Genomic DNA, 12933 nt, shown 5'->3' with positions numbered 1-12933 from the left:
GGAAAATGGGACGATATGAAGATTTGGTTTAATTAGTAGTATTTGGTGTTAATATATACTATTCAAAAAAAGTAGGGGATATTTGATTTTTAAGTGTTATTAAAGTCACCTAATGAAACTGACGAAGAAACAAATGACAAAATGAAATGAAGTTCACATTCATCGATTTATTCCAAATGATCGTTAGACTAAGTAAGGCACAGACTGACCATTATAAGGGTAAAATGATACCCGGGGTCAAACAGCAAAGTTACCACAGCATCACAACCAAGTCAGTAACGGGTAAATCCTCCTCTGTTTGCCAAACAAGCATTGATCCGACGTGGCATACTCCTAATGAGACGTCTAAGGTCATTTTGGTCCAGATTGTCCCATTCCTGTTGCAACGCAGCAGCAAGTTCTTGGACATTGGCAGGACGTTGTTGACGTTGACGTAACCTCTGTCCAAGCATGTCCCAGACATGCTCGATGGGGGAGAGGTCGGGACTCAGTGCTGGCCAAGGTAATGTGGTGATGTTCTGTTGTTGGAGGTAACCTGTAACGATCCTGGCCCTGTGACATCTTGCGTTGTCATCCTGGAAGATGAAACGGCGGCCATGACGTCGTGCGAACGGCACAACATGGACTGCCAAGATGTTGTCCCGGTAGTACTGGCCTGTAACACGCCCTGCAACAACATGTAAAGCCGTTCTTCCAGCAACAGTGATGCCTCCCCACACCATAACAGAACCACCCCCAAATCGATCATGTCTGATGATGTTAACGTCTTGGAAGCGCTCGTTTCGACGACGCCACACCCTCCTACGTCTGTCCAAAAAATCAACAGTGAACCTTGACTCATCTGAAAACATCACATTGCTCCAGCGTCGATTATCCCAGTGTTGACGATCCCTACACCAACGACGTCTTGCCTGAATGTGATGATCTCTCAAACAAGGGATCACGCGAGGACGTCGGGCGCGAAGGTGACCCCTATGCAGTCGATTCCGAATCGTCTGGCCACTCACTCTCACACCAGTGTCTGTTTGAAGACGAGCGCTGATCTGATTTGCTGTGATGACACGATTTCTCAAGGCCAAGGTACGGATAAATCGATCCTGGGCTTGAGTTGTCGCCCTTGGTCGACCTGAGCGTGGTCTGTCCTGTACAGATTGTGTATCACGGTATCTGGACCATAGCCTGCTTATGACAGACTGAGAAACATTCATCGTCCGCGCCACAACCGCCTGTGTTGTGCCGATCTGTAGCATGCCAAGGGCACGTAACCTTTCATTTTGGGTAAGCCGACGCACATCAAAATTTGTTTTCTGGTCACTAAAACAATTAAACTGATGTTTCCACCCTGGAATTCAATGCCACAATGACTGTAACATTCAAAGTCAGAGTCGTGCAAATCTTGGGTTGGACCCCCATGATGATCCCAAGCATCACCTGCATTCCATGCGGTAGCTATTGGTGCGTTTGGGCATCACATGTAACTGGAAATGTTTCTTCTGTTAGGTTCTATAGTGACTTTTTTCGTAGTCATTTGCATATTTTAGTATTATGCCCCCAAAATCAAATATCCCCTACTTTTTTTGAATAGTATATATGTGTTTGTGGTCGCAGATTCCATTTCTGACATTTCCGACCTTGTAAAATGATCACATGTTCAGATAACTAGCATATTGCGAAGATGGCAGCCATTTTTGGCTTGAAAATGGGACGATGTGCAGATTTTGTTTAAGTAGTAGTGTTTGGTGTCAATATATATGTTTACGGGGTCGTAAATTCCATTTCTGTCATTTACTACCTTGTAAAAGGATCACATGTTCACATATTTAGCGTATTTCCAAGGTGGCGGCCATTTTTGGCGTTTACAGGGATGCAGATTCCATTTTTGACATCTATAACCTTGTAAAATTTAGCGTATTTCCGATATTGCTGCCACATGTGACGAGGAAATCGGACGATGTGCTGATTTTGATTAAGTATTCATCTTTGGGGTAATATATATGTTTTCCGTGGAGCAGATTCGATTTCTGCAATATACTAATATACTACTGCTTAAAATGATTGTATATTCACCAATTTAGCATATTTCCAAATCGGCGGAACGTTTTCTAAACACATTATCATATACTTGTCGTTGTTATTTACAGATTTCTGAATCCAATTCTGCTACATAGGCTATTAGCTTGTAGCCCATTTCTGAAAGCTGGTTTGGTATATTATCCAACGATGAAAATTACTGATCTGAGATGATCACCATTGAGCTGATATCAATTATCCTGGGAAAGAAAGGCCTATTCACTCGGTCTCCTGGCGTGAAGGCAAAGATAGCGTAACGGCAGTGTGGGACTTGTGCCAATAAGCATGGCAAGAAATTGACATGCCCCCTTCATGCTCCTGCTCAAGATCTTACTACGCTTATGGCTAAGCTCTGGCTATGCGCACTGTGTTGCCCCCATGCTCTTGTGGTTAGCCGTCAGACCGGGATACGTTCTTACCACACCCCTGACATGCCTACAAGTTTCTTGATATTTCCTCTTTGGATGCTAGACTGGAGCTAACAGACGAGTCTCAGTACTTTCCCTATTTATACAAAAACGTAACAGCGTAGCAAGCATGTGGCTAGGAGCTTCGTTCCAGCCTGGTTGATGAAGGTAGTGATAATGTGGCTGTAAATAAAATATCTGCTAAGAAGCCCTCATAAGATAGATTGTTATAAACTGACTTCCAAGTTGAATGTGGAACGAGCATGTGGAAAACATAAAGCATGTCACCACTTACACAACGACGTGGCCGGCTAGTTTTACATCACTTCCATCAGTTCTTTCAATAGATGACGATTCACATCGTTGTTTAAGTGGTGATATAGTTTGTTTTTGCACATGCAGCTTGGGGTCAGTTGATAATATAATTTATGCCATGAAGGTTTTTATAGCAAGTATTACTATTTCATTTGCAGTCCTTGTTTTTATATGCCTACATTTTCATGTGGACGTATATTGTCATCTCCTCAGTCCGTCCATCCGTCAGGATGTCTGTCCATCCACAATTTGTTTGTGGACACTCTACAGGTCACATTTCTTATCCGATTTTGACGAAACTTAAAATAAAAAATCTGTGAGTAGGCGAACAGCCCTTCCAGATTTCTCTCAGCTACTAGTTTTGTTCTTATTTGAACTCTTCAGGCTTAAATGAGGATTTGAACTCTTCAGGCTTAAATGAGGATGTGCGGTGGCCCTCTATATATAGTCTCGGTGGGCACCGGAGCACATGTGACGTCACAGATGGACCGGAGTCAATCTTTGGCACCGGAGTCGATTATTCAGAAAAGTGTGCAAAGATATTCGGCTAAGAAATTTGCCGTCATGATTATGCTAATTAGCATTGACTCAAGGCTCCTAACCCTTTTGAACTTTAAGTTTAAACTTTTCTAAACTAGAGAGGGATTAAAAATAACAATATTAGGTTAAGGGCTTGTATGCACTAATTTTTTATTAGTTATCGATGTGGGGGTACAACGGCTAGATTAAATGGGAACTCGTCCCTGTTTTTCATATTCTGCCTTGAGTTAAGCTGAGTATTACGCTACTATTTCGCATACTTTGAAAAGTGGCTCTAGGAAAATCTTTTTTGAATTCAACAAGGAGCTCACGAAGTTGTTTTTGCGTTTCTCTGTTGAAACGTTGTAAAAAAAAACAGTCTTCATTGCTGATGTCTGATTCTGCCAAATCATCGCGATTCAATGTGCGAAAAACTTGCCAGGCCTCTAGTTCGAGACAAGGATCGACTCCTTCACAAAAGGCCTCCCAGTTACTCATGGTTGGGAATGGTATAGGACAAGGCGATCTGTCATATTTTACCTCCGTTGTTTCGGAGACATTGTCCCTAATAGTAGCATCCCTGGTTTTGATGCTATTACTTGAACAACTTTCCTCACATTGAGGGGAAAGATGACCGATGCTTTGTTTCACAGCGGTTTCCAAGATATCGACTTGGTATTTAGTTTTCTGGTGACGGGTAAGATCGTCCAACCTTTTGTAATTTCGGTTGCACGATTTACACCAGAACTTAAGCTGGGTGTGAAAGCTACGGTAGTGCCGCTTCAAGTTGTATGAGCGCGTGAAAATCTCCCTGCAAATTCCACAGATGTGCTTCATTTTCAAAAGTAGGAATAGTAGTGAACGTCCCTATTGTGACGTCACGGGATATCTCTAAGGCCTAGTGCTGGCAGTGTGCCAGGTGTTTTGAGCGGAGTCGATAATACGAGTTCCAAAAGTAAAGGTGCACACGAGAGAAATAGCTAACGGAATTTAAAGATTGTAGTGCAAAGGGGTCAGTGGGGAAAAAGAGTAAACAATAAAGTGGGGGACCCCTCGGGACTCCATCTTATCGTTAATGCCATCCGGTGCGAATGTTCTTAAAGTGTGAATCCATTTGAATTCATTGGCTTTCCTTACGGTATCGTTTTTGCCATTATCTGGGTCAGTCTTAAAAAGCTCTATTATTTTAATCATGACATTCCTACTCGTATGTTTATCTAAGTTGAAGTGTAAAACGACCGGCTACCCACGCAAAGTAGTGTCGGAAAATATGAACAGGGCAAAATCTTTAGCCAGAAAAGACCTGTTAAGCCCGACTACGGCTACAATTCTGAAAAAACGAAAGCCTCTCGTTTTTATCACGGATTATAATCCAACTGCTGTTCAAATTAGCATGCTCATAAAAGAAAAATGGCACTTATTCACGGGATCGGACTTGAGCCGTTCCATCTCAAACATTAGACCAATCACGGCATTTAGGAGGAATCCTAATTTGAAAGATACGCTAATGAAAGCAAGACTAATCTATCCACCACGGGACCCGCAAATTAGCGGAGCCACGGTTCAAAATCTATTCGAAAAATGTATCAAGAAGGATTGTGATATCTGCCACAAATTAGACCAATATAACTACTTCTTTAGTGGTAAAACTGGTAAGAAATATTCCTGCCGCACGGGCTATAATTGTTTAAGTAGAAATATAGTCTACCTATTAACATGCTCTCTCTGCAAAAAACAATACGTAGGAGAAAGCAAACGTACCTTTTCTAAACGGATATAGGAACACTATGCAGATATTAGACACAGCAGGCCAAAGCCGGTCGCTTTACACATCAACTTAGATAAACATACGAGTAGGAATGTCATGATTAAAATAATAGAGCTTTTTAAGACTGACCCAGATAATGGCAAAAACGATGCCGTAAGGAAAGCCAATGAATTCAAATGGATTCACACTTTAAGAACATTCGCACTGGATGGCATTAACGATAAGATGTAGTCCCGAGGGGTCCCCCACTTTATTGTGAAACTTAAAATAGGTTTATCTCGAAAAGATCTTGGTTCCTTTCGATATTGACATGTATTGGATAGAAACTTCATGGGTTATGGCCCCTGATTGTACAAAATATCACGTTTTTAGCTTGTGGACACTCTAGAGGTCACAATTTTCATCTGATTTTGATGAAACTTGAAATGCATGTTTATAACCCAAAGATCTTGGTTCTTTTCGTTATTTGTGCATATCGGATCATACCTTCCTGATGGCATAAATCGAATTTGACCCCCGAAAATATATACTGAGACAAAACAAGACTACTTAATCAAAATCAGCACATCGTCCCACTGTACCGCCACATATGGCAGCCATATTAGAAATATACTAAATATGTGAACGTGTGATCATATTACACAGCTGTAAATGGCAGAAATGGAATCTGCGCTCCGAAAACATATATATTGACACCAAAGAAGACTATTTAATCAATGTCAGCACATTGTCCCATTTTCCTGCCAAAAATGGCTGCCATCTTGGAAATATGCAAAACAGGTGAACATGTGATCATTTTACACTGTTGTAACTGGCAGAAATGGAATCTGTGCCCCTGGAAACATGTATATTGATACCAAAGACGACCACTTAATCCATATCAGCACATCGTCCCATTTTCCCCGCAAAAAAAGGGCTGCCCTTTTGGAAATATGCAAAATAGGTAAACATGTGATCATTTCACACAGTTCTAATTGGCAGAAATGGAAAACATATATATTGACACTAAACACTACAAATTAATGAAAATCGGCATATCGTCAGATTTTCCCGCCAAAAATGGTCGCCATCTTAGAAATATCTTCATGAAGTGATGGGAAAAATTCTAAAATATAGTCACGACCCCTGCCAATATTAATACATTGCCAAATCACAGTTGATATGTCGATAACATTATAAATAAGGTAAAAAAAAAAAAAAAAAATTTGAAAATCATCGCAAAATGGTTACCCTCAAATAATGGCTTCCCATACTATGAAGACCTGTCATAAAACATCAAAACCTTCAAAATAAACCTTATTCCACGATTTCTACCCGAAAAGCCGACGGATGGGAATTATGTAACAAACCGAATCGGATTAATAGCTGCTGTAGGCATATGTACCATAGCTTGTGAATCTATCTTTTTTATTTTTCAGCCATTTACGTGATCTAAGGCATTATGCTATCCATAATAGACCTGTCGATGGATATGTGCATTATTATATCTTTAATGGTGGTTTTATGTCTACATCTGTAGCAGACCTAGTACAACATTACCAAATAGAAGGCCTGAAAGGCCCAGATCCTATGTTGGATGGCAGAAGAGGCAAAAAATGGCAGAAGTTCTCCCATGTGAAATTAAAAGCTCCCATGAAGTCAAAAATTAATGTTAGAAAAAATAATGATTAATGTGTTGTGTATCATTGGCGGTCCACAAAAAGGCATTCACAACAGCTTTAGTGCCTATTTTTTGGTATCTAAATATGCTTGAGATCAGTGATGGGATTTCAAAATTTTACTTGTCGGACATTTTGCCGAAAATAAAGGGGCATAACTCTTATCGTTATTTAAGCAGGCGAATTCGTACCACAATTAAAAGTCACATGTCAAAATATTCAAATCCCGTACGTAATAAAAATAGGTGAACCTCGCTATTTTTCATATTTAATTCCCGTACAGTATTCAATTCATACCACAATTAAAAACCACATGTCAACAAAATATTCAAATCCCGTACGTAATAAAAATTGGTGACCTCGCTATTTTTCACACTTAATTCCCGTACGGCATTCAAATTTATGTCAGTAAATGTCCTACAAGATTAAGCATTTTCATGATATGTTGAATGAAAGCTTGCCGATCCTGCTTCGGCATCAAATTCACAACCATAATATTCCTTTAGAATTACGTGTCTTCGTTTATACGGCAGCAAATGAATGCAGAACTTCCGAAATAGTTAAATCACTTGTAAACAGGCATAGCTAACTTCAGCGAATAACACTCTTTCATAGTCACGACCGAGTGACAGGCATCATAGGCAACACAGCAGAATGATTGACGCCTACAAATACGTTAGAATTTCTGCTCATATAGCTATTGGTAGCCCCTCCCCTTTTTGTTATTTTGCTGGGTGCGTACTAGTCACGGTCACCCAGAAACTCCTAGTCTTCAACATATTCGTAGAATATTTTTCTGGATAATAGAGACTAATAGCCTACGTAACTCATCACACGGCTTCAGAGTAAGCACTGCCTAATAATATGTTAAGCAATATTCGTGCCGCGCTCGAGATCAAGGGAAAGTGCCACCGTGGATGAGAATTTCTATATGGATTCTTAAAAGACGTAAAAGATATCGTAGACAAAATGACTGTCCATTGATTTAGGGTGTTATTTACTCTTACGATATGTGACATCTATGATTAGTTTATTATAGATGATGTCGGCTCACATCAATGCGATTAAGATGCCCGACAAATGAGGTGGATTAAAATTATAATCATTCTTATTGAATTGATGAATAGTCCGACAAAAGGAAAGCAATGACTTCTGTTTAAGATTAGATTGATGAATTGTCCGACAAAGTCAGTCAATCAAGGCAGATTAAGTAGTTAAATCAAGGTAAGTTTATACTATAGACGGTATAACACGATAAATACGTTGATCACTTAATTACCTAATAAACCCAGCGTATTATCGCCGATAATCGGGTTGAGTGGTAGTTATACACTCAGTAAACTATATTAATTTCGGAATTTTGAATATTATTCACCATGTCTTGATGTCCGATTGGGCATATTCCCGGTCGGACAATTTTGGGCGTTTGGAAAAAAGATTCGGACAAGTCCGGAATATACGGGCAAAATCCCATCACTGCTTGAGATGATACTGAACAATAAAAAATGGATGAAAATCCAATTCCAAAATAATGACTTTGGAATTTGGAAAAATATCAAGAAACTGTATCATTCACCACTGTGCAGCTACAGGGTAAACAACACAAAAGAAGCCTTGATGGCTTAGATTTTGGCTGTTGTGTTTTCATCAATTTTTAGGACGCTCCATATGAAAAATGTTGATATTAAAAGAAGTGACGGTTATTGTAAAGGTCAATGTCTATAATATTATGATATACCACCTGATTTATCCATAATTGTGATAGTATAAGTAAAAAAAGTAGCCTACATACTGCATCTTTGTTTACCTTTCATTGTTATTCTGATATGAATTAATTTTATTCTGTAGTTGTTTAAAGATACATTATGGGAGATTCGATAACGAGTTGGCAGTTTTCACTATAATAATTAAAAACTAGATAACGTAAAGGCAATTTGCTGAAAATTTCATTCAAATTGATCCACTATGAAACGAGAACTAAGCGAATGAAATTTCTGCCTAGCCTCGGTCATCATTACTAAAGTCAGTATGTTAAACAGCATAGTCTCGATTATCCATTAAATCGTTTAATCGAGAAGGAAAGTTATGCAGTAAATCGGATCACAATCTACTTAAGATTGCAGGCTAGCGATGCCATCTAGAGTTGATTATGGTCTGGATAAGTTAATTAATGTCTAATTAATAATTTAGATAACATTTCAGGCCTAAAGAAAGACCTGCAATAGACAGATTTAGCTCTTGCATAATGTATGTTTAAATTAAATATTTAAAAAGTTTTATTTTAAATTAACACTAACAGAAAAAAAAAATGTTTACGTTTTTAAAACGGTGAAGTGCTTTATTACTAAACGAAATACGGCGTAATTGTGTGTATGTAAATGAAACCTTACATATCAATATAATGTTTTGGCAAATGTTGGCAGTTTAATGATTATTTGCATCGCTATTTGGTGCAGAACACTTCGTAGCTATAATGGAATTAATAGTTTTTATACGCCCACATTTTCATGTGAACGTATATTGTCGTCGCCCCTGTCCGTCCGTCCACAATTTGTCTGTGGACACTCTACAGGTCACAATTCTTATCCGATTTTGACGAAACTTGAAATATAGGTTTATCTCCAAAAGATCTCGCTTCCTTTCGATATTGGCATGTATTGGATCGAAACTTCATGGATTATGGCCCCTGTTTGTACGAAAAATCACGTTTTTAGCTTGTGGACACTATAGAGGTCACAATTTTTATCTGATTTTGTTGAAACTTGAAATCTAAGTTGATAATCCAAAGATATCGGTTCCTTTCAATATTCGCGCATATCGGACCGTAACTTCCTGAATTATGGCCCCTGATTGTTCGAAAAATCGCGTTTTTAGCTAGTGGACCCTATAGAGGTCATAATTTTTATCCGATTTAAAAAAACAGATTATTATATCACCGTTACACCCTAAAGATGGCTGAGTTCGAATTTCGTGAAAATCGGCCCAAGATTGACAGACAAAATGGCCGCCCTTCGTTCTCAAATAGCGTAAAAATATGGTATATCAAGGTTGTGGACCCTATAGAGGTCACAATTTTTATCCGATTTTGTTGAAACTTGAAATGTAAGTTTATAACACAAAGATCTCAGTTCGTCTCGACATTCGCGCACATCGGACTATAACTTCCTGAATTATGGCCCCTGATTGTACGAAAAATCGCGTTTTTAGCTAGTGGACCCTATAGAGGTCATAATTTTTATCCGATTTAAAAAACCAGATTATTATATCACCGTTACACCCTAAAGATGGCTGAGTTCGAATTTCGTGAAAATCGGCCCAAAATTGACAGACAAAATGGCCGCCCTTCGTTCTCAAATAGCGTAAAAATATGGTATATCAAGGTTGTGGACCCTATAGAGGTCACAATTTTTATCCGATTTTGTTGAAACTTGAAATGTAAGTTTATAACACAAAGATCTCAGTTCGTCTCGACATTCGCGCATATCGGACTATAACTTCCTGAATTATGGCCCCTGATTGTGCGAAAAATCGTGTTTTTAGCTTGTGGACCCTATAGAGGTCATAATTTTTATCCGATTTAAAAAACCGTATAATTATATCACCGTTACACCATAAGGCCGACGATCGAATTGTAATTTCCTGAATTATGGCCCTTGATTGTAGGAAAATTCACTTTCTTTTTAGCTTATTCTCTATCCATCTCTCGAAAATGTGGGCGTATTCTGCCTGGCAGCCGCTGGTTTCATAATTGATAAAAATAAACCTATAGTAGACACTTTAGAAAAAATCAATAAAAAAGTTAATGCAAAAACAATAGAAACGTTCGATTTTTCTACTTTGTATACTATTCTTCAACATGCAGATCTTAAAGATAATTTGGATTGGTTTGTAGATAAAGCCTTTAATGGAGCTTTAGGGAAAGGCAGAAACTTGATGGCCATTTTTGCAGAAGATGCTAAATGGACTATAAAACGTCGCAATGCCAACACTGTAGATTTTGATAAAGAAAAATTTCAAAACATCATACATTTCCTTATTGACAATGCTATATTTGAGGTTGGGGATCAGATAATACAGCAAACTATTGGTTTACCAATGGGAACTGACCCTGTCCCATTTATGGCCAATGCACATTTATATAAATATAAATTTGATTTTCAAGACCATAAAAGAAAAACAGATTACAAAGTAGCTAAAAGTCTAAATGATACCTTCCGATACATTGATGACATAACACCTATCAATGGTAACAGAAATTTCAACAAATATAAAAGTGAAATATATCCTCCTGAACCAATATTAAATAAAGAAAATACCGGCACTGTAAATGCATCTGTTCTTGACCTGGACATCAATATAATTAATAATAAATTTAATGTCAGTATTTTTGACAAAACAGACAAATTTGGTTTTGAAGTAGTAAAATACCTGTCAATCTTTAGTAACATACCAGATACCACGCTATATAGTGTTTTCTATTCACAGGCATTACGATTTTTGAAAAAATGTAACAATATAGAACTATTTCTTTTTCGAATAAAATCCTTACTTTAAATGCATTGCCAAAGGCGGCACACAATTGCGCATTTTAAAAGAAATTTCAAAACTTCCATTTCTTCAACATACCAAGTTTGACATTTCTTATAAGTATATAACCGACTACATATTGGATAATGATCCCAGTCAAATTTTATCTTGATTTTCTGTAGTTACCTAACCCTGTCTGAGTTATCCCCCTTATTGTTATGCCTTTATAAATACACTTACATAGTACGATTTCTTTAGCATACCTGTTTTGCATTTCTTGTGTGGGATATTAATTTAATATTATAAATTGTACAATTACATAACTTAATAATTCTGATTGGTCGCTAAAACTTATAGTTTATTAAGCTTTTAACGTTATTTTATCTGGATTATCGCCCTTTTTATTGTGATTTTTTATCACCTTCTAAGTTATGACGTCGTTATCACTCAGTCAGCAGACGGCTGTCTTTCAGGACAGTCTACATTTCCTATTCGCTTCTTTGTATTCAGTTTTGCTTTTGTGATGTACCCTATATCATGTATTCAATATACCTCGATTCCATTGAATACTGAAACGTTTCATGAATGATTTATATTTAGACTATTTTGTACATTTCACCGATGTGATTACTTGTATAGTTGAATTTTACTACATATGCTTGCATTCATATTTCTTGTGGCATATAGCAGATCATGAGTCATGCTGGCATTATACAATGGTTTCTTTGGGTTGCATTCCTTATTGTTTTCAAATTTGAGTGAAGTCTGTGTCACTACAGACCCGGGACTGTACAGCGTAGTGGACGCTTACGGCTAGCCCCCGAATCCATTCACTTTTTTATACGCCCACATTTTCATGTGGACGTATATTTTTTTCGCCCCTGTCCGTCCACAATTTTTTTGTGGACACTCTACAGGTCACAATTCTTATCCGATTTTGACGAAACTTGAAATATAGGTTTATCTCCAAAAGATCTCGGTTCCTTTCGATATTGGCATGTATCGGATTGAAACTTCATGGATTATGGCCCCTGTTTGTACGAAAAATCACCTTTTTAGCTTGTGGACCCTATAGATGTCACAATTTTTATCAGTTTTTGTTGAAACTTGAAATATAAGTTTATAACCCAATGATCTCGATATTTGCGCATATCGGACTGTAACTTCCTGAATTATGGCCCCTGATTGTACGAAAAATCGCGATTTTAGATTGTGGGTCCTATAGAAGTCATAATTTTTATCTGATTTAAAAAAACGTATTATTATATCACCGTTACACCCTACCCACATAACAATATGATGTTAATTTTACGTTACATTTACGTAAAAATGGTCAGTCAGTTTACCATCATTTTGCTCATCTTTTTAACGCTATGGCCTACTCTTATATCAAGTTCTAACTACCAAGGGATCTTTCATGTGCACTCCTGTGTGTACACGTGACCTCAGTTTTTTATCCCTGACTAGACAGCTGTTCTTGTCAGGCCCTCCGTCCTGTATCACTGACAAGGGGAAAACATGCAGGAAAATCTGGATGAACTTTCTCAGCCAATGCAGGGATCGAACACCCGACCTCCAGGCTAGCGAGTCAGCGTCTTACCCACTTAGCCAACGTGATCCCCATGTTATTCGAGAAAGTTCCCTTTGTTAGTAGTGGTGTAGGACAGAG

The 12933-nt window shown here is 38.1% G+C and overlaps 1 protein-coding gene across 4 annotated transcripts in view; it reads left to right on the top strand.

The window, feature by feature from the left end:
* The window catches only part of LOC126828356 (uncharacterized), a 204133-nt gene that overhangs the window by 145556 nt on the left and 45644 nt on the right, over positions 1-12933 (top strand). For 3 of the 4 annotated variants that reach the window (XM_050558093.1, XM_050558092.1, XM_050558094.2), the window contains exon 8: positions 6498-10557. The exons of the other annotated variant lie outside the window; for it this stretch is intronic. In XM_050558093.1, coding sequence (XP_050414050.1) covers positions 6498-6750 — 253 coding nt within the window. In that variant the 3' untranslated portion in view covers positions 6751-10557. Of the gene's footprint in view, positions 1-6497; positions 10558-12933 lie in introns of those variants that run through there. 4 annotated transcript variants of the gene reach the window in all.

Source organism: Patella vulgata, chromosome 7 (assembly GCF_932274485.2).
Source record: "Patella vulgata chromosome 7, xgPatVulg1.2, whole genome shotgun sequence".
Classification (NCBI taxonomy): domain Eukaryota; kingdom Metazoa; phylum Mollusca; class Gastropoda; family Patellidae; genus Patella; species Patella vulgata.
This window is presented reverse-complemented; position numbering and strand designations above follow the sequence as displayed.